Source organism: Nycticebus coucang, chromosome 5 (genome assembly GCF_027406575.1).
Source record: "Nycticebus coucang isolate mNycCou1 chromosome 5, mNycCou1.pri, whole genome shotgun sequence".
In the NCBI taxonomy this organism is placed as follows: domain Eukaryota; kingdom Metazoa; phylum Chordata; class Mammalia; order Primates; family Lorisidae; genus Nycticebus; species Nycticebus coucang.
The window spans coordinates 111,140,585-111,167,896 of record NC_069784.1 but is presented as its reverse complement, the minus strand read 5'-3'; the positions used below and the strand labels follow the sequence as shown (position 1 = coordinate 111,167,896).

At 44.1% G+C, this 27,312-nt stretch overlaps 1 protein-coding gene across 4 annotated transcripts in view; it reads left to right on the top strand.

The window, feature by feature from the left end:
* SGK1 (serum/glucocorticoid regulated kinase 1) overlaps positions 1–25,612 on the top strand; it is a 148,107-nt gene extending 122,495 nt beyond the window's left edge. The window contains exons 1-12 of one of the 4 annotated variants that reach the window (XM_053591345.1): positions 16,664–16,895; positions 19,687–19,762; positions 20,576–20,651; positions 21,318–21,422; positions 21,519–21,602; positions 21,724–21,855; positions 22,098–22,210; positions 22,653–22,776; positions 23,168–23,263; positions 23,716–23,871; positions 23,979–24,068; positions 24,433–25,612. In XM_053591345.1, the coding sequence (XP_053447320.1) occupies positions 16,862–16,895; positions 19,687–19,762; positions 20,576–20,651; positions 21,318–21,422; positions 21,519–21,602; positions 21,724–21,855; positions 22,098–22,210; positions 22,653–22,776; positions 23,168–23,263; positions 23,716–23,871; positions 23,979–24,068; positions 24,433–24,600 (1,254 nt within the window). In that variant the 5' untranslated portion in view covers positions 16,664–16,861 and the 3' untranslated portion in view covers positions 24,601–25,612. The other 3 variants (XM_053591342.1, XM_053591344.1, XM_053591341.1) reach the window with 3 other exon arrangements.
* The last annotated feature ends 1,700 nt before the right edge of the window (positions 25,613–27,312 follow it).

The window sequence follows — 27,312 nt, the reverse complement described above, 5'->3', positions numbered from 1 at the left end:
CTCTTGCCTCAGCCTCCCAAATAGGTGGGGCTACAGGCTCTGAAACTCCTGAGATCAGGCAATCCGCCCTCCTCAGCCTCCCAGAGTGCTAGGATTACAGGCGTGAGCCACATCACCTGGCCTCTAGAGATCCATTAAGAAGGTTTTAGTGAAGACTTAATCCTTAATCCATCAGAAGGACAGAGATCTACCCTGCTACTCGCATACTGTTTTTTTTTGTTTTTTTTTAGGGAAGACTTTTTTTTTTTTTTTTGTAGAGACAGAGTCTCACTTTAGGGCCCTCGGTAGAGTGCCGTGGCCTCACACAGCTCACAGCAACCTCCAGCTCCTGGGCTTAAGCGATTCTCTTGCCTCAGCCTCCCGAGCAGCTGGGACTACAGGCGCCTGCCACAACGCCCGGCTATTTTTTGGTTGCAGTTTGGCCAGGGCCGGGTTTGAACCCGCTACCCTCGGTATATGGGGCCAGCGCCTTACCGACTGAGCCACAGGCGCCGCCCCGCATACTGTTTTTGACATTCCCTATTTCTCTAACTCAAACTTTTCTTAATTTTTTTTTTTTGTAGAGACAGAGTTTCACTTTATTACCCTCAGTAAAGTGCTGTGGCATCACAGCTCACAGCAACCTGCAACTCCTGGGCTTAGGTAATTCTCTTGCCTCAGCCTCCCAAGTAGCTGGGACTACAGGCACCTGCCAAAATGCCCGGCTATTTTTTGGTTGCAGTTTGGCCAGGGCCGAGTTTGAACCCTCCACCCTAGGTATACGGGGCCAGCACCCTACCCACTGAGCCACAGGCACCGCCCTAACTCAAACTTTTCAAAATCAGTTTCCATCTCAAAATAAGTAGCCATAATCATCCTCAGTTTTCTGAACCACATCTCTTTCAGTTAAGTGAACTCAGGTCAGAGTTGACCAGAAGGCCATGCACGGAGCTGCAAGAAACTGCCCAAGAGCGTATGGTTGCTATAGTTATTGATGTGAACTCCTGATTTTGCTGCAGATTTCAGTGTCTATTACATGTGTGACTTTAAGGCAAATTATTTTTTTTCCTTTTTTTTGAGACAGAGTCTCACTCTGTTGCTCCAGGGTGGGGGGCTATGGCCATAGCCTAGATCACAGCAGCTTCGAACTCCTGGGTTCAAGTGATCCTCCTGCCTTAGTCTTCCAAGTAGCTGGGACTATAGGCACCCACCACAACACTCAGCTAATTATTCTATTTTTAGTAGAGATGGGTCCTTGCTCTTGCTCAGGCTGATCTTGAACTCCTGAGCTCAAACGATCCTCCTGCCTCAGCCTCCCAGAGTGCTGGGATTACAGGCATGTACAGTTGTGCCTGCCCACCTCCGTTTTAGAGATCAGGAGTCACCACATTGCCCAAGTGTACGACATTATACCAACTGGGCAGATTATTTGTTTAATCCTTCTGTACTTCCATTTCTTTCACCTGAAAAAAATGGAAAAATAATGATAGATCATAGAATTTTGTGAGGGTTAAAGAAGGTAATGGAGTAAAGGTACTTGTGTTTAACATATAATTAGTGATCAACTCATGTTAACTCTTCTAACTTTGAGGTAAAATTAAGTCATTTACATAGGATTACTCTTACATAGGATTTACAAACTCTGGGGTGAAAAAGAATACATTCTATTTTCTCATTGCTGTTACTATTCTGTACTTTCCTGGACCTATTGCTTGCTTTTGCTGGCCTGAACCATGAAGCTCCTCATTTGCTGTATTCCATTATCTTGGGCCCCAGACACAAGACCGATAAGCTTCTTGGAAACAGACATATGGCTAGCCTTAAAATTGTCAAGCTGGAAAGAACCTTAAACATTGCCTGCTTAGTCATTTAGATAAAATACTGCATTCTTTTTTTTTTTTTTTTTTTTTTTTGTGGTTTTTGGCCAGGGCTGGGTTTGAACCCACCACCTCCGGCATATGGGACTGGCGCCCTACTCCTTGAGCCACAGGCACCGCCCAAATACTGCATTCTTAAGCTAGGATCTGTAAAGAAAAAAAAAAGTTTCACATGACTTTAGCCATCTACATGATTTAGAGGGTTCCTAGTTCAAGGATGGATTATTTATTCCAGTGAGTAGGGAAATCTCATCTCTAAAATCCTGTCTGTAAAGATACTTAGAGTCATGCTCATGCAGCATCTGAGTTACATTTGGCAGTGAAAAGTTTGTCAAACCTGACTCTTACAACTGTTGATTGCCAATGTGTTGGTGCCAATGTGTGAATGTGTGACTACAGACTCGGTTTAGCTCAACACAGAGAAGCTCCTTCACTCTCCCTTGGATTATGGAAATTAAAGGTTTAGCTTTCTCAAAAATTTTACAATTGGAGCAAAACCCATTTCTGCCTCTGTGGAGCTTACAATTTTCTCTTCTGCTTTGTTCTGACCAAAATTGCTTGTTATTTCTGATGTTTTACTAAAGGCTAAACTAACAGTGTTTCACAATAGTTGATTTTTCTGATTCCCCAGGACTCTTTTCAAAATATTTTCACACAATATTTTCTTTTTATCCAAATCATTTTATACAAATCATTCATGTCCCAAACCTTCAATTTGCATAGTCCTTTTTTTTTTTTTTTTTTTTGTAGAGACAGAGTCTCACTTTATGGCCCTCGGTAGAGTGCCATGGCCTCACACAGCTCACAGCAACCTCCAACTCCTGGGCTTAAGCGATTCTCTTGCCTCAGCCTCCCGTTAAAGGACATTTTATTATGGCTAAAGTGGTAACAGGAAATTTTCTTACTTAAAAAAAAAAATAAAAGAAAGAAAGTAGGTTAAATGCAACTTCATGATTTTAGCAAAGTTATTTTCTCATATTTTAATAAATCCTTTCTCATTTTTTAGTTTGTATCAAACTAATAAGGCAACAGATAAAAATCTAATGGATTTTAGTTGCCACTTAAGTTAAAACGTCATAATGTATTTCATTACTTTAAACATGCTGAAGTAGTCAGCCTTTGATAGTTTTCTTTTGGTCAAAGAAGGGTGTCTCATAATACATGATACACAATACTTTTAAAAGAAAAACTTGTCAGCACACTGTACCCCATGATTGCATTAATGTACACAGCTATGATTTAATATAAAAAATAAAAAAAGAAAAAGAAAAACTTGTAACAAATTAAATTTAATAGAGTTTATTTGAGCAAAGGATAATCTGAGAATGGAGCAACTCTCAGCACCAGAAGAGGTTCAGAAAGTTCTGCAGGATAGTAGATGGGCAGGGAATAGAAAAGGTAGGGAAGGGTGGCGCCTGTGGCTCAGTGAGTAGGGCGCCAGCCCCATATACTGAGGGTGGCGGGTTCAAACCCGGCCTCGGCCGAACTGCAACCAAAAAATAGCCGGGTGTTGTGGCGGGCGCCTGTAGTCCCAGCTGCTCGGGAGGCTGAGGCAGGAGAATCGCGGAAGCCCACGAGCTGGAGATTGCTGTGAGTCCTGTGACATCATGGCACTCTACCGAAGGCAGTAAAGTGAGACTATGTCTCTACAAAAAAAAAAAAAAAAAAGAAGAAGAAAGAAAAGAAAAGGTAGGGAAACAGCTTGATTGGGTACAGCTCCAAGTTTGCCTTATTTGGGTGTGGTCTGATCAATTGGCAGCCTGTGATTGGCTGAAGCTTAGTTGCTGTGATTGGCTGAGACTCAACTTGTATGAAAAACATATATAGCTGATGGCATCATCTCACTATAACATTGATGAAAAAAAAAAATCCCCACCTGGGGCCACTGTCTGTATGGAGTTTGCAGCGTTCTCCTCTTGCCTTTGTGGATTTTCTCTGGGTACTCCAGTTTTCCCCTACGTCCGAAAGATGTGCATGTAAGGTTCACTGGCTGTCCACGTTGTCCCAATCTAAGCAACCAGGAGAAGGGTGCCTTGTAGATGAGATGGTGTCTTGTCCAGTGCTGGGTGCCCACCTCTGTGCAGAGTTGCTGGCTCTGACCCCCTACTACCTTGCACTGGAATTATTGGCTTACTAAACATCAAACCTGTTTCTTTCTTTCTTTTTTTTTTTTGAGACAGAGCCTCAAGCTGTCGCCCTGGGTAGAGTGCTGTGGCATTACAGCTCACAGCAAGCTCCAACTCCTCGGCTTAAGGATTCTCTGCCTCAGCCTCCCAAGTAGCTGGGACGACAGGCACCCGCCACAAGGCCCGGCTATTTTTTTGGTTGCAGCCAGCCGTCATTGTTGTTTGGCGGGCCCAGCCTGGATTCGAACCCGCCAGCTCAGGTGTACGTGGCTGGCGCCTTAGCCACTTGAGCCACAGGCGCTGAGCCCAAACCTGTTTCTATTCATCTTTCTTAAGTGTATACATAACGCAGTGTTTAATATTAGAAGTGTTTGGTCTTTGGAAGTTTGATGATGCTTTTGTGACTAGAAGTATGCCCTAGGAGCGGATCAGCGTCTGCAGCTCAAGCCGCTAAGGCGCCAGCCAGATATACTGCAGCTGGTGGGTTCCAATCCAGCCCGAGCCTGCCAAACAACAGCGACAACTCCAACTAAAAAAAAGTAGCCGGGCGTTGTGATGGGCAGCTGTAGTCCAGCTACTTGGGAGGCTAAGGCAAGAGAGTCACTTAAGTCCAAGAGTTTGAGGTTGCCTTGAGCTGTGACGTCACAGCACTCTACCCAGGAGGACAGCTTGAGGCTCTGACTTAAAAAGAAAAAAAAAGAAGTATGCCCTAGGAGCTTACTTCTTGTTTATATCAATTAGTCTGTGGTAAAAAACATTTTGCTTAGGGCTGGGCAAGGTGGCTCACGCCTATAATCCTAGCATTCTGGGAGGCCGAGAAGGGTGGATTACCTGAGCTCAGACCTCTTAAACAATGACAACTGCAACAAAAAATAGCGGGGCATTGTGTAGGGTCTCTGTAGTCCCAGCTACTTGGGAGGCTGAGGCAAGAGAATCGCTTAAACCCAAGAGTTTGAGTTGTGATGTGAGCTGTGATGCCAAGGCACTCTACCGAGGGTGACATAGTAAGACCCTGTCTCAAAAAAAAAAAAAAAAAAAAAAAAAATTATTTTGCTTAAAGTCACAGTTTCTGAGAACCTAAAAACTACTTTAAGGGAGGACTTACTGTGTCCTCCTAAAGTAGGCTTTCAAATTGTCTACATACCAAGGCAAATTACAGTCTGGTAGGAATTACAGGTACAGAGGCAGGCTCAGGCCAAATTTAGTTTAACAATATGTAAGACAGGGGCTGTGCCTGTGGCTCAAAAAGTAGGGCGCGGGTCCCATATGCCGCAGGTGGGGAGTTCAAACCCAGCCCTGGCCAAAAACCAAAAAAAAAAAAAAAAAAAAAAAAAATGTAAGACAATATTTCAGGTTGTATGTTTATCATAGAAAAAATAAATAGAAAAAACACTTTTGGATTTTTGTCTTTAATAATAGCTGTATTTTATTTGGTTAAATATAAACTTTTTTTTTTACTATTTGAAGAAAAATTATTTTATAACCATAAAATTGTACATAGTAAGTCAAATAGGCCAATAACCAATAATAAAAACAGGCTATTCCAAGAATAAAATGGCCCACAGTAAGGGGCAGGTGGCTGGCAGGGAATAAAGGGTTATGGATGGTGATGGGAGGAATGTAGAGAGAAAAACTAAAGCCAAGGGTATAGGAGAGGGCTGGGAGCCTCCAGCAAATGCTTTTGTAAAATAAGAGTTGATTGAAGTAAATCAGTAAGAGTCTTTCTCACTCTGAAACTCCTTTATTTTTATTAAGGTGTAGCTTGACAGTAAAAAGAAAATACCATACAATTTAGGAAAAGATTGGCTCAGGGTGGGCTAGAGTGATTGAAATAGAGTTCAGGTCAAGGCCTGGAGGCTCACAACTGTAATCCTAGTACTCTAAGAGCCTGAGGCAGGAGGATTGCTCAAGCTTGGGAGTTTAAGATCAGCCTGAACAAGAAAGAGTCAGACCTCATCTCTATTAAAATAGAAAAAATCAGCTGGAAGTGGTAGTGGGTGTCTGTAGTCCCAGCTACTTGAGAGACTGAGGCAAATGGATCACTTGAACCCAGGAGTTTGAGTTGCTCTGAGGTAGGCATAAGCCATGGCACTCTAGCCAGGGCAACAGAGTGAGATTCTGTCTCAAAAAAAAAAAAAAAGAGTTCAATGAGCAATGTAGCCCTTAGAATCCTGACTCTCTTACTCTCTTCTGAAATGTGTGGCAATCAGCTATTTTCACTGATTAAAATTTTTGCTACATTAATAGTTAAAGGCTGTGCTGTTCTTGCAAGTATTAAATTACATAATACAGTTGAGTTTTGAAATTGTTCTCCGGTGTGTAATCTCACCTGATCTTTCCAATCATCCTATGAAATTAGTAAAATGGGCGTTAACCCCGAGGATGCTCAAAGAATTTTAATACTTTGCCCAAAGCTAAATGTTGAATCATAAGTGCTGAGACACAGAACTCAAAAGCCAATTTTCCTGGAAACTCCTCCAATTCTTTTTCCACTACTTCAAAAAGGCAAGAGTGGAGCTGTGCGATGAAAATTCATTGGCTTTAAGATGATGTGAGTGTTTGGGAAAAGTACAGGAAGTACAGGATGGGGTATTTTTTTTTTTTTTGAGACAGAGCCTCAAGTTGTCACCCTGAGTAGAGTGCTGTGGTATCATAGCTCACAGCAACCTCCAATTCCTGGGCTCAAGCGATTCTACTGCCTCCGCCTCCCAAGTAGCTGGGACTACAGGTGCTCACCACAACACCAAGCTATTTTTTGGTTGCAGCCATCATTGTTGTTTGGTAGGCCTGGACTGGATTTGAACCCGCCAGCTCAGGTGTATGTGGCTGGTGCCTTAGCCGCTTGAGCCACAGGCGCCAAGCCTTTTTTTTTTTTTTTTAAAGACAGAATCTTACTCTGTCACCCTGGGTAGAGTGCCATGGCGTCATTATAGCTCATGGCAACCTCAAACTCTTTGGCTCAAGTGATCCTCTTGCCACAGTTTCCCAAGTAGCTGGGACTACAGGCACCCAGCACATGCCCAGCTAATTTTTTTTTTTTTTATATTTTTGTAGAGACAGAGTCTCACTTTATCACCCTCGGTAAAGTGCCGTGGCATCACACAGCTCACAGCAACCTCCTACTCCTGGGCTCAGGCGATTCTCTTGCCTCAGCCTCCCGAATAGCTGGGACTACAGGCGCCCACCACAACGCCCGGCTATTTTTTTGTTGCAGTTTGGCTGGGGCCGGGTTTGAACCCACCACCCTCGGTATATGGGGCCAGCACCCCACCCACTGAGCCACAGGCACCGCCCACTTTTTCTATTTTTATTAGAGATGAGATCTCACTCTTGTTCAGGCTGGTTTTGAACTCCTGAACTCAAGGGATACTTGGGTCTTGGCCTCTGGTAGGATTTTAGGTCTGAGCCACCACACCCGGCCAAAGGATGGGATTTTAAAACTAGGTTTACTATGTATGATAAAATATATAAACAGTATGAATTAAAGAATGAGGCCAGGCACAGTGGCTCCTGGCATTCTGGGAGGTTGAGATGGGTGGATTACCTGAGCTCAGGAGTTCAAGACCAGCCTGAGCAAGAGCGAGACCCTGTCTCTAAAAAATAGCCCAGTGTTGTGGCAGATGCCTGTAGTCCCAGCTAATTGGGAGGCTGAGGCAAGAGGATCACTTGAGCCTGTAAGTTTGAGGTTGCTGTGAGCTGTGGCACCATAGCACTCTACCCAGGGCAACAGAGTAAGACTCTGTCTCAAAAAAAAAAAAAATAAAGAATGAATTTCCAATAAATCTGTCGTGATAATCTATGTTTGTGTTCTAAGCCTTTGGATTTTAGAGCAGTATTTCATGAGTTGTGAAACAGAATCATTATACACACTAATCAATGGATGTAGTCTAGTCTCTTTGGAACAGTTATTTGCTCTAAATGAGTATAAAATACAGTGCATTTTAAACAAACTTTTGTAAACAAGTAACTATTACCTGGTCACTCCTTTAAGTGACCATATTCATTTAGTTTAGAAGGTTGGACATATGCATGACTCCCATCTTTTGCTCACATCTGTTTCATTTCTTCTCTGTAAGTTTCTTGTGGTCTTATACAAAGCTTATTTTCATTCTTTACATTTCATTTATATCTTCTGTGAAATAATGATTAGGAAACAAAACTGGTGTTATCACACACATAAATACACACATATATGTATAGATACACACGCATACTTGGGTAACAGAAGCAGTCAATGTATGCTATCTGAAACCCTTTGCCCAAAACTATCAAAGAGTTCTTTTGAGATAACTAATCTTACTTATTAAAAGGATTCTGTAATCACTACTCAGAAACAAATAGTTTTATAAAAAGTGTCTGAGATTAGGATGATACGCTCTCAGAAAATTAGACTAAGAAGAGTAATCATGCTTATAAAATACAGGATATCACGATAAAAACAAAATGAATTTACTCCCATACGTTAATCTAGAGTAAATGTCTCCCACTGAAATATGTTGCCTGAGCAAAGATCAAGGCTTTTAATGTTCATCTTAGAGTTTTAAAGCTCGAAATAAAGATAAAATAGAGGAGAAATTAGGGTGAGCCTAGCTGAAAGAAGACTTATTCATCAAATATATACAATATTTCCTGAAGATTGATTACATGCACGGTGTGTGTTAGGAAGTGAAGGAAAACTGCACTAAATAATTCTGCTCTTTCAGTGTCTCAAATTACTAGAAAAGTGTAAACATACGCACAGACTCCTAAAATCTCTGCTAAGTTCAACTGACTGTTACTAGTGATGATGAGAATAGTAGAGGTTATTGGTGGTCTCCGGAGTTGGGGCTGAGCTTCAAAAAAATCAAGATAAGCTTCCTGGAAAAAGAGATTGCTATAATTCTAGGAGTAGCCAATTATGGAGGCATAATGGAGACCCCTAAAATGACATAACCAAAAGTTACATTTTTTTCAAGGTTTTGTTAGGCATCAGAAGCACTCAGATGCTATACTCTGGCACACTGGGTGCTTAGCAACTTCACACTGTAAATTGTGGTGATGCTGTGTAAAATATCAAAGTCTGAAGTTTTCACATGCAAAAAATTGTTGCTAAGCTAAGACAATGCCTTTCGTCCTGTGATTCAATTAATATCTTCACTATGTTAAATGAATGGTCAGATTGTATAAAATGGCATTACAATAATCTTTCCTTGAACTTTTGCTTAATAAACTGATACACCCCTCCAGGTTTCAGAGTTACAAAGAATATTACAAATTATCAACTAAAAGTTGGGTTGGGAGGATTAAAAAAACAACAAACCCAAATAGCAAAGCCAGCTGGCATAAAATAGTGGATGCACTCTGAAATCTACTGTGTGCCAAGAAAGCAGCAAATGAAGCTATAGAATCTGCAGGAAATAAAATCCTCAGCTTCTTGCTTTTTACGAAGTGGCGAGTTATTGCATTTTCCTATTTCCATGCTATGGGTAACAGCCCTGCATTACTGATGCTGTCACGCACGGATAGACCTGTATATACCAAATCACACAAGAGGTCGACTGCAGCACTGCAGTATTTCCTGGCAAGTCCTTGAAGGGCAATGGTGATGGGAAATCCTCCCAGTGGGTAGAACTTGGAGCAAGCACCTGGTTGTTCCCTTTGCTTCTCAGGACAAATAGTGAGACATGCAGTTAAATACTGACTCTTGGGCTGTAGCCAAGTGTCTGGCTGGATAGTCAGAGACTTGGAAGAAACATGATTAGAAAACCGGTGAGAAGGGAATGTGGGGAAGTGGTATGTGGTTAGACCTCTATGGCTGGAGGGAGGAGAGAGGGGAGTGAAGATATTTGTGCCCGTGAATGTTCACCAAAGAATGACCTCAGTGCAGGAGGATTCTAATAAGCAAGTGGATGGGATGACTGTTCCAGTCAACCTCTTTCCTCAGCCACCTCCTCATTACCTGGTGGGGCCATGGACAGAGTGGCCACAGTGGCAGGATGGGGGTTATGTATGGTTGCAGCAACATAACTTTCACTCTCTCGGCTGGCTGTGGCTACTGCTGAGTGCTCAATCTGCCAGCAGCAGAGACCAACACGGAGCCCCCGAAATGGCACCATTTCCCAGAGTCATCAGCCAGCTCCCTGGCGGCCCGTTGATTACAGTGGACCACTTCCATCATACAGAGGGCAGCATTTTGTCCTTACTGGAATAGACACTTACTCTGAATATGGATTTGCCTTCCTTGCATACAATGTTTCTGCCAAAACGACCATTTGTGAGTTCACAGAATGCCTTATTTACTGTCAAAGTATTCCACACAGCATTGCTTCTAAAGAACTCGTTCTACAGCCAAAGAAATGTAGCAGTCAGGCGTGGTGGCATGCCCCTGGAGTCCCAGCTACTCAGGAGGCTGAGGTAGAAGGATTACTTGAGCCCAGGAGTTCAAAACCATCGTGGGCAACATACTGAGGCCCCCCTTTCTGGGGTGTCCCAAGAGTCACTCCTAAAGTCACCATATGTTGGGAAAATGGGAAATTGTATGTAAAAGTACCTTTATTTACGAAATATTGATTACAAAATTTACAAAGAGCTTGTAATCCTAGCACTCTGGGAGGCCAAGGGGAGTTGATCGGCTGAGCTCAGAAGGCTGAGCTCAGGAGTTTAAGACCAGCCTGAGCTGAAGCGAGACCCCATCTCTAAAAATAGCCCAGTATTGTGGTCCTATAGTCCCAGCTACTCAGGAGGCTGAGGCAAGAGAACCGCTTGAACTCAAGAATTTAACATTGCTGTGAGCTATGATGCCACAGCACGGTTCTACCCAGGGTGACAAAGACTCTGTCCAAAAAAAAAAAAAAAAAACTTACAAAGACAGGCCAAAACATAGAGAATATTTTGTAAATATTTTGTAAAATTTTGTAATGAATATTGTAAATAACGTTACCTTTGGCTATAATTTCCCATTTTCCCCTATGTATGGTGACTTTGGGTCCCCCTATTAGATGGAACGAGTTCTAATATTTGATAGTACAGTAGGGAAATTAGTGTTAACAAGAACTTATTTGTATATTTCAGAATAGCTAGAAGAGAAGAATTAGAATGTTCCCAACACAAACAAAAGAGAAACATTTGGGGTGATGGATATTTCAATTATCCTGATATTTTGGGGGGAGGAATAGAGTCTCACTTTATGTCTCAGTCTAGAATGTCATAGCCTCAGCCGAGCTCACAGCAACCTCAAATTCCTGGGTTCAGGCCATCCTCCTGCCTCAGTTTCTTGAGTAGCTGGGACTACAGGAGCTTGCCACAATGCCCAGCTAATTTTTCTATTTTTAATAGAGACGGGGGTCTCACTTTGCTCAGGCTGGTCTGGAGCTCCTGAGCTAAAGGGATCCTCTTGCCTTGGCCTCTCAGAGTGCTGGGATTACAGGTGTGAGCCACCTCGCCCTGCCCAATTACCCTGATTTGAGCATCACACATTGAGTACATCTCTCTGAATACTACATGTATCTCAAAAATATGTACAACTGTGATACAGCAATAAATAAAGAGGTGTCCTGCAGAGATCTGGATGACTAAAAATAACAGAGACCAGGATCAGTTGGCGCTCCTTCCTCTTCCTGTTCCTAAGCCCATTAACCTAGAAAAACCATCTTAAGCACCGAGTGGCCTTCTCTGACCTTCTTTCAGCAACTCCGCCCTTCCAGTAGCTCCCTATTTGCATTCTATTTTTCCCATCCCCCTTGAGCAATTAAAAATGTCTTTAAATTAGCTTTTGGCATTCTCTCTGTTTTCTCACCCTGAACTTCAGTCTTTACTTCAAACATTTGGTAAACAAGTATTCATTCAGTAATCTTGGCATTTAATTATTTGATACAGCACATTCAGGGCCACTGTCTGTGGAGGAGGTTGACTGGAGGAGGGGAAGTTTGCAAAACAAAGTAGATACTCTTTCAGACCTTTCTTGGAATTCCTATGGCAGGCATATCCTGGGCCCAGCAGATTAAGTGGCCCGTGGAGTTCACGGCGCTCTTATCAAGCACATAAAGATTTAATGTAGCATTTGGATTTGCTGGGGCACTTTGGTGGTGCTGTCTGCAGCTGAGATGTGTGCAGGGTGGGGTGCCAGACACACAAACATAGATGCACCATATTTTCTGTATGAGATTCCCAACTTGAGATTGGTGCTTACTAAATTACTATTTTTCACAACCTATTTGAGGAAAGCTTAGCATCCCTTTCCTCATCCCGCAGTACAGATTATGGGAGTAAAGTTAGGGAATACCTTGACTAAGATCTCACAGGTAGCAGGCTGTGGTTCTTGCCCACTAGAACGGCACCCCAGTAGCTGGTTTTTCAACTTCTAGTTACTATTACATTCATCTTCTTTTGTTGTTGCAATTTGTGGGCAGAGTTTACAGGAAATGATCCTTAGGAGTGGCCTCAACTTTGGCTGCTTCTTACTAGATTGACTACAGGGTCAGGAATGGGAGAGACTTGGGGAGCAAATTAAAGCTTTCAGGTTTCATTTAAGTTTGACAAAAGTTGTCTGCCAGAAATCAAGACTCCTTGTTTACTGTTGGCCCTTTCTAAATAAAGTGGAGGTGAAAGAGAGCTCTTCACATTGTCTTCTTCTTTTTTTTTTTTTTGAGACAGAGTCTCAAGCTATTGCCCTGGGTAGAGTGCCATGGCGTCATACCTCACAGCCATCTCCCCCTAGGGCTCAAGTGATCCTCTTACCTCAGTTTTTCTATTTTTAGTAGAGATGGAGGTCTCGCTTTTGCTTAGGCTGGTTTCAAACTCTTGAGCTCAAGCAATCTACACGCTTCAGGTTTCCAGAGTACTAGGATTACTGGCGTGAGCCACATCGCCCGGCCAATGTTGTCTTCATTTTGGTTACATCTTTAATACATGTGTCTCAAGGAGGATTTGGCCAGCAAAGAAATTCCAAGTCCCATGCTGCCTGGACTCAGAAGCTGGGCTTCCAGACGTGTAAGGGAAGTAGAGGCTCACTTGGGTTCACTGTGGACAGAGTAAAGAGAGGGCAGGCAGATCCGGCCAGATAAAGCCAGCAGCCCCTCACCCCAAAGCTCTCAGGGTTGTTTCTTGCCACAGTGCTTGATATTTTATCATTAAAATTAATTTATATGCAAATGTCTAACAATAAAGCTATGTTAATACTACATAATACATATATTATGCAGAGTGAACATCAAGTTCACGTGCAGTTTACTATATTAAACTATTTTAAATTAAACATGAACTTTATGTCCAACCTGTATATGCATTTGTAATAATACATAAGGATTTCAATCAGGCCATAGTCCTCTTGAATATAGGAAGTCATAGATAATATTAAATTTTGGCTTAAAATTTTTCCAATTCACTCTTTTATCTACACCAAGGTATCATTTTTTTAAAAATCATATGGAAAGTTCCATGGACATCATTTTCCAGTCTTGAGAGACAAATAATAAAACTGTCAAATATGTACTATCCCTTAGCTATCATACAGTATTCTACTTGATGGCTATTTTTTTTTCCTTTTAAGACAGAGTCTCAAGCTATCACCCTGGGGTGAGTGCTGTGGCATCACAGCTCACAGCAGCCTCAAACTCTTGGGCTTAAGCGATTGTCTTGCCTCAGCCTCCCAAGTAGCTGGGACTACAGGCACCCGCCACAATGCTCAGCTATTTTTTTGTTGTAGTTGTCATTGCTGTTTGGCAGGCCAGGGCCAGACTTGAACCCACCAGCCCCGGTGTATGTAGTCATACGTGCCCTAGCCGCTGAGCTACAGGTGCCAAGACAGTTGATAGTTATTTTCTTTTTTTCTTTTTTTGTAGAGACAGAGTTTCACTTTATTGCCCTCGGTAGAGTGTCGTGGTGTCACACAGCCCCCAGCAACCTCCAACTCCTGGGCTTAGGCGATTCTCCTGCCTCAGCCTCCCGAGTAGCTGGGACTACAGGCGCCCACCACAACGCCCAGCTATTTTTTTGTTGCAGTTTGGCCGGGGCTGGGTTTGAACTCACCACCCTCAGTATATGGGGCTGGCGCCCTGCTCACTGAGCCACAGGTGCTGCCCTAGTTGATAGTTATTTTCTATTGTTATTCATCATTCATTGGATTGTGGCCTATCCACCAGCACTGACAACATTCCCAAGATAAAGCCGGGGTAAGTTTTTAGCCCATCCCGGACTGGTTAGTTTGCTGCTATCTAGATTCTCATTCCTCCCAAATCAAGGGTTTCTCTTCTGTAATTTATTTCCTGATTGGCATACAATATTTCCTGTAAAACCAGGCCCTTGCTCTCCCATGAGCTCCCCTGTTGTCTCACTTCCTAGAAGGGATAGGTGCAGAACATTCATGTTATCACTGCTGTCTTGGGGGGAAAAAACAAGCCCTGCAATAAATAAAGCATGTAGTTTTGTGGGTTTTAATAACTCTTAAGACTATTATCACAGATGGTGTCTGCTCAGTTATCTACTGTATCATATTCTTATCTTCTTTATGCACATCAATTTTGACAATTATGAATACAGAAGGTTATAATCACTACACAACCTGTTTTCTATAAGTAGACATTTAAATAACCACCATTGCTAGCTACTTGTCTATAATAGCTACCATGAATAAACTCATAAGTCATCATCATTTTCTGTTTGATGAATACCATAAAAAAAAAAGAAATGTGCTTGGTGACAACTTTCAACAAAAACTGATTCATTCAGTTGCTCGATAGAGTGACAATGATGGTTTCTGGTATTTCCATGTACTTTTCTAAGGATGCTCCAGAGAAAGGTTTCTATATGCACCAAACAAAAAATCAGAAAGTGTAGGAATTAAATTATGCACAAGATTGTTCTAAAATTCATGACACTGCCAGCAACATAAAGCAATTATATTACCCTGTTATCAATGGAAGATACTATACCTAAAGAATCATGACTAATGCAGATGACACATTTAAGTAGTCTAAGAATGGGCATAATTAAGTCCTTATAAAAGGGTGTTTTTCAAAATATTTCCTCTAATATGTTAAGAAATATCAGTCATTTGTGAGTCTTTTTTTTTTTGCAGTTTTTGGCCGGGGCTGGGTTTGAACCCGCCACCTCCAGCATCTGGGGCTGACGCCCTACTCCTTTGAGCCACAGGCACCACTCATTTGTGAGTCTTTGAATGGAAAGTCATGTCTTAGTGAAGCTTTCAGGTTTAAGCATTTATAGTCCATCAATAAGGAGAAATAAAATAGAGAAGCAAAAAACAATTCTTTGAAATATTTTTTTTTTTTTTTTTAAATTTTTTTCTGTAGAGACAGAGTCTCACTGTACCGCCCTCGGGTAGAGTGCCGTGGCGTCACACGGCTCACAGCAACCTCTTAACTTTTGGGCTTACGCGATTCTCCTGCCTCAGCCCCCCCGAGCAGCCGGGACCACAGGCGCCCGCCACAACGCCCGGCCATTTTTTGGTTGCAGTTTGGCCGAGGCTAGGTTTGAACCCGCCACCCTCGGCATATGGGGCCGGCGCCCTACTCACTGAGCCACAGGCGCCGCCCAATGAAATATTTTTTTTTATGGTTGGGTATTTGGGTCTTTTTATTATGTTTTTTAATTATTAAATCATAGCTGTGAACATTAATGCAATCATGGGGCACCATACACTGGAATTCTTTGAAATATTTTAATACACATACGCTGGGAAAAATTTTGTTTCAGTGAAAACTTTACATCTGAGGGTTTTGATTGTCGCTTTCCTAATTCTGAGACATAAATGTGGGACGACTGGCTTGGAGGAATGGGGAGGTAATTCGCCTCTCTCACATCAAACCGTCTGTATTTTCTGAGGCTGCAGAGTTGTTACCGAGAAATTCTCCGGGACTAGTGAAACCACTGGCGTGAAGCTGGGAAATCTCACGCTCTCCTGAGGTTCTCTCAGAGACCGCGATCGCCCTCTAGGCTGCATTTTCGCGCGCTAAGTTGGGTTAGGCTACTCTAGCCACTTTGCCACCAAGGAGAAAAAGGAAAGGGGGCTGAATTTCTCCGGGGAGGAGGACTATTTGAACCAAAGAAAGAGGCTGGCGACAGGAAGGAAGAACAGATCAAGCGTCTGAATAGCTGCCACAGGGCAACCTAAAGCCTGTTAACATAACCGGCGCGCGTCACATAGAGTTTCCCCGCCCCCCCTCCCCGGACGCCCCTCCGCCGTGTGTCACCTTCCTGTTCGGAAGTCTTAGTAGGTTGCTGGGACAGAACAGGGGGCGCCTGCTCCACCCATCAGGTATCCGGTTGGAAGAAAAGCCAGTCTCAACAACTTGATTTTCTCCGTTAAATGATAAGTTTAGCAGACCATCCGTCTCCGAGCGCTGAACCTTAGGGGAGGGAGGAAGGGGCTCCCTTTCTGTTCCAACCACAAATCATATGGTTGTGCCTCTTCCCCATTCCACTTAGAGCCCTCCAACCATTTGAATTCCATGTCCCTCCTGTAATGCATGCCACAGAACTTCTTTGAGAAAATGAACTCCATGCATGTGTTTTGAATTTTTTCTGAACTGATTTGTGATGATAATCAGTTAAGTTACATTTCTTGTGTGTCTCGCTGGGGGTGTAATAAACCTAGGATGCTGATGACTGTAATTTTCTGGGTGATGTTGCAACGGAGGAAAATAAATGGCCCAGCATTGAACTTTGCAGCTTGTTCCCTTCCTGTATGTAAATTGCCTTTATATAAAGTGGGGTTCTTAACAACAGAACAAGGGCAGCTGCCTCTGGCTGGTTCTCTCTTGTCATCTCAGAGCTTCCAGCCTTATCAGAGGCACATCGCAGGGAGGCTACGCCGGCCCTAACTGAACTCTACCTCCAGCCTCAGGACATAATCCCCAAGCTTCACATCCCCGGGGAAGCTGAAGAATGAAAGAGGAGGGTATAAAATCCCCTCTGAAAGGTCAGTGCAAATAGTATTATCATTTGGATGGGATAGGTAAAACAAAGATGCCTCAGGGAATTGGGGGTTACTCGCAGGGGGAAGGCACGTGAGGTGAAGCGTAGGAGAAGATCTCTGATGAAAGGTTTCCTAATTAAATGTTTTAAAATAAACAAGCAAAAATCTTTGTGCCAAAGATTCTGGGCAGTGAGAGCAAAATTTGCTCGCTGAAGCTAGTTGAACGGTGGGACATGGGGTAGGTGGTATTAGCCATAGAAAAGTTATGTTCTGTGAAGAATTCATACAAGAGAAAGCAGATATGGGCCAATTAGCGTAATTTGAAATTACCAACCTTGCTTTAGGTTGGAGCGCCCATTTCAGGCACTTGACAGTACTTTTCAAAAACAATGGGCACTGAGCAAACTTTCTGAGCCAGTCTCCAGGAGGGAGGACACGTGTCCCCTTCTCTTTGGGGGTTGCTGCAGCTGAGCAAACCAAGAAGCAGTTGAGAGATCATATTAGAGCAAATGAGGTGGTTATGCCTGCAAAACAAATCCCTGCCCACGACCAAGGAAAAAGAGCTTCACACGCTATTCCTGGGTTGACAGCTGGTATTTCTGAGCGTGCCAGATCCAGTAGGCAACTCTAAAATGGTAGGGCCCTTGGCAGCAGGGAGGTCATGGCAGGGCAACTACCGCAGACAGCACCAGCGAGCGCCAGGTATCTGTCCCTGCAAATATTGGTAACTCTGTGGCTGTCTGCCCCGCTCCCGGCCCAGTCTCGGTGCTTGTGGCTTGCGGTCCCGCGCTCGTGCGTGTTCGGGCCGCGGTCTCGCTGCAGCTCACAGGCATCTTGCCGCCGCGGGGTCACTGGAAGGCACCGACGTCGCTGCTCTGCAAAGCCGGTGCCGCCGCCTCCAGCTTTTCACCCTTCTTTGCTTTCTGAAGCGGAGTCACTCGGTTAATCTTTTAGGATAACGAGTCGTAGTTTATGTGGGACTTTGGAGAAACATCGAGGTGGCAAAACTAAGACGAGTCCTGGGTCAACCCTGACGTAAACCCAAGGACGAGTAGGGAAGATGAGGACAAAGAGATCTTCCGATGATGCGGGGTGCTCAGATGGGAGAGTGGGAGAGAAACAGGCTGGGAGGAAGGAGTTGGTGTCGCCCGGGTCACGCCAGGTCGGCCCCGAAGCGAAGCCACCTCTCCCTTAACTTGCTACCTCCTCACGTGTTCTTGGCATGGCAGGGATTAATATGCAAGAAAAAAATTAGATGCGGAACGGACAAAATGTTCTCAGAACTTACCGGGGGGAGGGTAGTGAAATGCAGATTGTACTTTTTTTTCTTTTAGTTCAGAGACGAATTTTATTTCCGCCCCCTCCCCTACACATTCCTGACCTCTCCCTCCCCCTTCCCTCTTTTTCCCTTCCTTCCTCCTCTTCCAAGTTCTGGGATTTTTCAGCCTTGCTTGGTTTTGGCCAAAAGCACAAAAAAGGCGTTTTCGGAAGCGACTCGGCCGTGCACAAGGGCCATTTGTTTGTTTTGGGACTCGGGGCAGGAAATCTTGCCCGGCCTGAGTCACGGCGGCTCCTTCAAGGAAACGTCAGTGTTCGCCGGTCGCTCCCGCACGCTGCGCCCCGCCGCCGCCGCTACCCATGGGGGAGATGCAGGGCGCGCTGGCCCGGGCCCGGCTCGAGTCTCTGCTGAGGCCCCGCCACAAAAAGAGGGCCGAGGCGCAGAAAAGGAGCGAGTCCTTCCTGCTGAGCGGACTGGGTAAGCACCGCCGCCTGCCCCGCTGGCGACTTGGGCAAGTCCCCAGAGCTGCTCAGCTCCGGCCCGGTTTACGGGCTTGGCGACCCGGGCTAGCTTTTGTTGTTGCTCTGGGGACCGGGGGATGGAGGCCGGGGTGATCGAGTGGCTGCACCGGGGAGGATGCGGCCGGGTGCCCGGGCCCCAGGCTGACCTGTAGGTCGCTGCGCGCTGCGCCACCCACCCTGCGCGGGAGAGATAACCCCTGGCCTGGCGTGCGCCGTAGGACCAGGGCTGGGGCGGCCGAGGCGGGAATCCGGGACAGGATCGGCGCCAGAGCCGGAGAGGGAACCTGCAGGGAGGGTGTAAGCTGGCACAAAGCCACCCTGCTCGCTGAGCACTGGGCGGAAAGCGCTTCAGCGTTGTGACTCTAATTTCCATGCCCGGCGGAATAAGTGAGAAAGGTGGAAAATTACCCAAGACTTTCCACCCCTCCCCGACCCCGCCGTCAGCGCTTTCCCTCTCTCGGGTCTGGGAGGTGACAGTAGCTGATAACCGCCCCGCTCCAGGCCCTCTTCAGGCGATCCCCGGAACCCCTCCCGGGGATCACTCTCCAGCGAGTAGCAAAACCGCCTTCCGCGGGCCGCCGCGCCACCTGCACAGCACGGAGCTGGCGGGGGCGGGGGCGGGGGCGGGGCCGGGCTGCGCCGCTTCCTCATTGTCCCGCGTGCCCCGCCCCCGAGGCGGCGCAGTGCTTATAAGGCATACCGCGCGGCCGGCCGCAGTGTTGGCTGAGCCGGTGTCCAGTCATCAACGGCCTGATTTATTCCCTCGGAAGCGATGACGGTGAAAACTGAGGCTGCTAGGGGTCCCCTCACTTACTCCAGAATGAGGGGAATGGTAGCAATTCTTATCGGTGAGTGTCAGCACGAGGCTGGACTCTTCTACTTCAGGATACGCGAAGTGGAAATTTTTCTGAATGTCCGGGATCAGATTAGAGTGTGTGGCGCCGGACGTTATGAAGACATCTAAATGTTTCTTTATTTCTCCTTTTATCCACAGCTTTCATGAAACAGAGGAGGATGGGCCTGAACGACTTTATTCAGAAGATTGCTAACAACTCCTATGCATGCAAGCAGTAAGTCTGAGGGGATTTGAGGAATTTACCAGCAGTCTGGTGTTTATCGGGAGGGCGAAAACTTCCCTTGGTGGGGCGGGGTGTCTTCTTTCTCCATAAATTCTAATATATTTGAAGCATTTTATTTTATTTGAGAAAATCGAACACTGCTGCCGCAGGCTAGAATGTCACGGCCTCATAGCTCACAGCAACTTCAAACTTTTGGGCTTGAGCAATCCTTGCCTCAGCCTCCCCAGTAGCTGGGACTACGGGCTCCCGCCATGACACCCATTCAGTTTTTACTTTTTGTCTTTTTCTTTTTTCTTTCTCTTAGTGACGGGTCTCTGTGTTGCTCAGGCTGATCTTGAACTCTTGAGTTCAAGCGATCCAATCCACCCTTCTCAGCCTCACACAGTGGTAGGATTACAGGCATGAGCCACAGCGCCCGGCCTCTGTTTGAAACATTAAAATTAATGTGCCGAGAGCATCTCTGAAGCCCAGGAGTCTGAGGTTGCTGTGAACTATAACGCCACGGCACTCTACCCAGGGCAACATAGTGAGACTCTTATCTCAAAAAAAAAAAAAAATTAATTTGCTGATTTGGCTTGATCTAAAGATGTAAGATTAGTTCATGTTTGCCTAATTCACGCCCTCGGTCCATGAACAACCGTAATATATGTATTTAGCTGAGTTTCTTATCTAACTGAATAATTTGGATGTTTTCATTTTAAACACTTGAGTTCCCCGGCAAAAGTTGTGCCAGAAACTCACTGTTGATGTTGGTGCGCCTCCTAGTGGCGAGTTAGGTTAAAGTTGTTCGTTTATTCCTTGCAGCCCAGAAGTTCAGTCCATCTTGAAAATCTCCCAGCCCCAGGAGCCTGAGCTTATGAATGCCAACCCTTCTCCTCCAGTAAGTATTCTGCCTGGTGATGCATCTGTAGAGAAAACCTGCAAATAAGTCAGTTAATGTTGCTACATTGATAGATGAAAATAGTATTTCTAGAAATTGGTATCAAGGCATAATAAGTGACATGAATATTTTAAGTCTTGAGTCAGAGTTGTTTTTTGTTTTTTGGGTTTTTTTTTTTGAGACCGAGCCTCCCTTTTGTCACTCCCAGTAGAGTGCCGTAGCGTCATAGCTCACAGCAACCTCAAAATCTTGGGCTCAAATGATTTTCTTGCCTCAGCTTCCTGAATAGCTGGGACTACAGGCACCCACCACAGCGCCCAGTTAGTTATTAGAGGCCTCTTGCTCAGTCTGGTCTCAACCTGTGAGCTAAGGTAATCCATCCGCCTCAGCCTTGCAGAGTGCTAGGATTACAGGCGTGAGCCACTGTGCCTGGCTCAGAGAATTATTTTATTTTAAAAAGCATAGTTCATTAAGGTTTTATCTGGTTCTAACAGGAGTGTGTACAATTTCCATACATTCATTGGAAATCACTTGTATGGATAAAAAGGTAGTTTTGAATGTGTTCAGATGTATGGGGATTTGCCTCAGTCTTTGGTAGATGTAACATCTTTTACATTGTCCATATACTTTGAAGCAATGATCTTAAAAGAATGTTTTCTTTTCTAGCCAAGTCCTTCTCAGCAAATCAACCTTGGTCCATCATCCAACCCTCATGCTAAACCATCTGACTTTCACTTCTTGAAAGTGATTGGGAAAGGCAGTTTTGGAAAGGTAATTTCAAGCCCAAATGCCTTTTGATATACTTTATGTGCTCATTTTACGTTCTTTGATAAGGATAGAAAAATTCTTTCTTAATTGAAATTTCAGGTTCTTCTAGCAAGACACAAGGCAGAAGAAGTGTTCTATGCAGTCAAAGTTTTACAGAAGAAAGCAATCCTGAAAAAGAAGGAGGTATGAGATATGCTTTATGTGTTAATCTTAGAGGTAGACACTCCTTGAATACTCTTGACCTTGGAGTTTTTTTTGGCATCAAGTTGAAAATTACCCCTAAATCTTAATTGTCTTTTCCTAGGAGAAGCATATTATGTCAGAGCGCAATGTTTTATTGAAGAATGTGAAACACCCTTTCTTGGTGGGCCTTCACTTCTCTTTCCAGACTGCAGACAAATTGTACTTTGTCCTAGACTACATTAATGGTGGAGAGGTAAGCAGGGGGAATGGAAATACTTGCTTTTAGTTTGAGAAGAATGTTGTGGGTTTTTTTCTCCAAAGATAACTTGAGGTGGGGAGAGTTAACCAGAATTAGCATTTCCTTTTACCTGTCAGGTTTCAAAAAGTTAATAGATTATTTGGGGTTACTTCCTGTAATTGTTCTTTTTAGTTATATGTATCAAGAGTAATTAAATGCTGTAGCAATCCAGACTAACTTTGTTCTGTCTCCTGTAGTTGTTCTATCATCTCCAGAGGGAGCGCTGCTTCCTGGAACCACGGGCTCGTTTCTATGCTGCTGAAATAGCCAGTGCCTTGGGTTACCTGCACTCTCTGAACATCGTCTATAGGTGAGCCAATTCTTTTTTTTTTTTTTTTGGCCAGGGCTGGGTTTGAACCCACCACCTCTGGCATATGGGACCGGCATCCTACTCCTTGAGCCACAGGCACCACCCTATGAGCCAATTCTTCAGGCTGCCTTTCTGGTTTTATCTAGGAGAACTAGCTCTTAGAATAGGGCCTGAAAATAATTTGTTTCTGTGCTACTTGGTCACCTAAAACCAGATCCCCGAGCATGTGAGCTGTCTTAACTTCATGCCACCAGAGAACCAGCCGAGTAGGATTGTGTCTAATCCAGACTAGATGAGAAGAACAAGGATGCCCTTCTTTTATTTACTATGCAACTGTCATAATTTAAAATGCTTCTAATACTTTTAGCAATTAACTTTACGAAGGATTTCTTAAGACATAAAATTAACTTATGCAATTACTTTCCCATTCACTTTTTTATAGAGACTTAAAACCTGAGAATATTCTGCTAGACTCCCAGGGACACATTGTCCTTACCGACTTTGGACTGTGCAAGGAAAACATTGAGCACAATGGCACGACGTCTACCTTCTGTGGTACACCTGAGGTACGAGCTCCCCTGACCAAGTTCATCTCCTCCTTCCAGGAGAGAAATGTGCCATCATGCCTTTAACTACCAAACAAGTAAACTTAGTACAGTTCAGCACAAATAGAATACATTTGTTTGATGCAACAACTGTTGGTCAGATTCAAATCATGAAAGGTTACTAAATCTCCAAGTAAGGTATCTGTTGGGTGCTTAGTAGCTTCCTAAATGTCAGTACCCATAGGTAGCCAATCAGCCTCAGAAAGCAGAATAGTTTTACGGGCACTAATCTAAAGATGGGTGTCCTCCAAGTTTCCTGTGGGTCCCTCAGCTTTTTCAAAGTAGATGTCTGATCTTTGGATTACCTGGTTTCGTCTCAGCTTCTGAACTGAGTTCCTGTTCTGTCTTTCAGTATTTGGCACCTGAGGTGCTCCATAAGCAGCCTTATGACCGGACCGTGGACTGGTGGTGCCTGGGGGCCGTCTTGTATGAGATGCTGTATGGCCTGGTGAGTAGCACATTGTGGGAGCCACAAGCACTCTCCCCGTTCCCTAGAACACTGCACACTTCTCTGGGCACAAGCCAAGAAGCAGGCCTGGCTATTGGTGTCTTGTCCTTATCAGCAAGTTTATCAAAAGCTGATAAGAGGCATTGGTTTAAAATGTTAGTATAAAAGGAATCCCTTACCTGGTGGATTTTTCTTTTGTACATCTCACATTTTTACTAGATAGGACTACATTGAACCTGTGTAATGGTGAAAACTATGACTTATTATTAACATATCCCTGCCCCCTACCCATAAGGCTTACAAAATAGACATTTAAAAAGCAAAGGAATAGAACGTTTCAAGGGGAAGACTCTCAAATCTAGCTTTAGATTATTACCATTTACATCTCTGTGGGTAATATGTGTTGTACAAAACTTCCAATTAAGTATAAAATCATTTTCCTCTTCTTTCAGCCTCCTTTTTATAGCCGAAACACAGCTGAGATGTACGACAACATTCTGAACAAGCCCCTCCAGTTGAAACCAAATATCACAAATTCTGCAAGGCACCTCCTGGAAGGCCTCCTGCAGAAGGACAGGACAAAGCGGCTTGGTGCCAAGGATGACTTTGTGAGTGACGGTTTCCTGTCCTCCTGGGCTGGCTGGGCCATGCAGTAGCCCTCTCTGCCCTTATTGAATTTGCCTGTCTAAATTCATCTCGGATTTCTTCTCAACAGATGGAGATTAAGAGTCATGTCTTCTTCTCCCTAATTAACTGGGATGATCTCATTAATAAGAAGATTACTCCTCCTTTTAACCCAAATGTGGTGAGTATCTAGTCTCCTAAGTGTAGTGAGGCCCAAAGGGCATTTCTTAACTCAGAATTGTTGGGTCAGGACTCAGACAATAAATAATTCATTATTTTACCTAGAGAAAAAGTACAGTTTTGTCCCAACAAAGCTTAAATTAAATTAACACATTTATCAGTTAAGGTACCGAAAGGGAACATTATCCTCATTTATTTAAACCATGTGTGGCCTTAGGGATTTTGTGCTTAAAATGGATTTTCTATATATGACTTCTATATAGCATCCTAAAGATTTGAACTCCAGTATTTAAAGCCTAGTTAAGACTTTTCCTGTATCCAGTGTGAATTTTTTGACACTGAGTGTGTTTTCTTTCCTGGAATAGAGTGGACCCAGCGACCTGCGGCACTTTGATCCCGAGTTTACCGAAGAGCCAGTCCCCAACTCCATTGGCAGGTCCCCTGACAGCATCCTCATCACAGCCAGCGTTAAGGAAGCTGCGGAGGCTTTCCTAGGCTTCTCCTACGCACCTCCCATGGACTCCTTCCTCTGAACAGTCTTGGGGTTGCTTTTGAAGGATTTTGTGTGTTTTAAATGTTTTAGTTAGCCTTTTGGCGGAGCTGCCGGCTGACAGGACATCTTTAAAAGAGAATTTGCACATCTCTGGAAGCTTAGCAATCTTGCACACTGTTTGCTGGAAGCTTTTGGAAGAGCACATCCTCAGTGAGCTCATGACGTTTTCATTTTCATTCTTACTTCCAACGTGGTGCTATCTGAAATGAGCATTAGAGTGCCGCCTTAGATGCAGGAGTCTTGTCAGAAGGAAGGCAGTGTTCTAAGAAGGTTCTCCTGCAGGTTTATCTAGGCTGTGACAACGAATATTATGAAATGTGCCTTTTCTGAAGAGATCGTGTTAGCTCCAAAGCTTTTCCTATTGCACAGTGTTTCAGTTCTTTACTTTTTCCTTGTGGACTTACTCTGTGAACAGTGGAATGAGTGTGGTATGCTTGATCACAGACGATGGATTTTGTTATAAGCATCAATGTGACACTTGCAGGACACTACAACGTGGGACATTGTTTGTTTCTTCCATATTTGGAAGATAAATTTATGTGTAGACTTTTTTTTTTTGTAAGATACAGTTAAAACTAAATTTATTGAAATGGTCTTGCAATGACTTGTATTCAGATGCTTAAAGAAAGCATTGCTGCTACAAATATTTCTATTTTTAGAAAGGGTTTTTATGGACCAATGCCCCAGTTGTCAGTCAGAGCCGTTGGTGTTTTCATTGTTTAAAAATGTCACCTGTAAAATGGGCATTATTTATGTTTTTTTTTTTTTTTTGCATTCCTGGTAATTGTATGTATTGTATAAAGAAAATCTGTACATTGGGTTATAACACTAGTATATTTAAACTTATAGGCTTATTTGTAATGTAAACCACCATTTTAATGTACTGTAATTAACATGGTTATAATATGTACAATCCTTCTCCCACCACACAGCTATTTTTGTGTGTGATAAACCAATTTTGGTTTGCAATAAAATCTTCAAAAATATTTACAGATGTTGTGTTATTTTGTATATTTTGATTAAGGGAACCATAATAGGTCAGCTTTAAATTTAAAACCATTAAAACCCTGCTGTCATTTTCAAGTTGACGTGGCTTCTAGTAACAGTGCCTTCTGAGTGCAGGGGAGTACAGGACAGTCTTAAAGCCAGCTTAGAGTCCAGGCTTTTTTGCCAGCTTTTTATAGTGTCTGTCATTCATGCAAATCCATCCAAACAAATCTTTTCCAATTTACTCATTTTGCAGGGATAGCTATGAAATAATGCCCTATAATTTATTGCCTGCCCCGTGAGGCAATCAGTACGTGTAACAGGTAATTCTTTCAGCAAATATTTGAAAAGTTTACTGTGAGCCAGGCTCTTATTCTGAGGGCTGGGGATTTCACAGTGACCAAAGCAGACAAATCTCTGCCCTTCCAGAGCTCAAGGAGGGTAGACTTGGAGCAGTTTATTGAAGTGGAAATCAAGTCTCAGCTAGAGAGGGTGAGATTGTCTGTAATAAACGTATGTTCCCAAAATAACTGACCTGGCCAGACTCTGGTTTGTAAGAGTACCCAGAGCTGACACAAGTCCAGAGCAGCCTGAGGACAGGAACCCCGGAGCAGGTCGTCTGTGGCTCAGATGAAGCCTCTTGAGCAGTGTGAGTCCAGCACGCACCTCAGGAGCCCAGCAGGCTGTGGGGCTCCTACAGTCCACCCCCCAGAATGTGGGAATGTGTGTTGCCGGAGAAAGGAAGCTTCACTAGGTTCAGAGATGATCCTGAGCCCAAAGTGCTCAGACATTTTACTTTTCTGGGCCTTTTACAAAATATTTAGAGAATGATTAGAGTCTCCTTGTCCTCACCAGCTGCTCTCAGCTTGCCTGCCCATGGTGCCCTTCCGGTTTGCCTAGGGATTTCCCCAAGGGAGAGCTGTGACCTTTTTTCCTCATGACCCTTGGTCTCACCTCACTTTCCTCCCCACTCCCTCCCTTGGGTCTCACCTCACCTCCCTCCTTCTCCTCCACCCCTCAAGGCTTCTATGGGCTGAACTGGTATTTGGAGATGGCTCAGTTTAGCTCCCTCCTAATCGGGTGAAGGAGTAAGAGGAAAGCGAGTCAGTGACTCCCTAAGGACTCAAGCCGGGTCACAGGTCGAGCTCCACAGTTGAGTTGGGGCTCCACAGGCATTGACCACACATTAAACTCCCCCCCAAGTCCCAGTGACAGAGTCCAAAGCAGGCCTTTTTGTAGTAAAAGTGGATGCTGGTTCTGACAGGGACCCATGTTTTGCCTATTTCCCCCTCATTCTCCTGAAAAACAGAAATTTCTCCTTGAACAAAAGGTGCTTAAAGGACGGAGCCTGTGGCTCAGTGGATAGGGCGCCAGCCCCATATACTGAGGGTGGCGGATTCGAACCCAGCCCCGGCCAAAAACTGCAACAAAAAAATAGCCAGGTGTTCTGGCAGGCACCTATAGTCCTAGCTACTTGGGAGGCTGAGGCAAGAGAATCGCCTAAGCCCAGGAGCTGGAGGTTGCTGTGAGCTGTGACGCCATGTGCTTAAATCACATTCTCTTCTGAACAAATTGCATTCAGGCTAGAAATCTACAGCTTAATTATAGACAACTCAGAGGAGCCAGTCAAAATACACAGAGCCTTTATTTTTACTTTTATTTATTTATTTTTTTTTGGTCAAGGTAGAGATCTGGCTTATTGAGT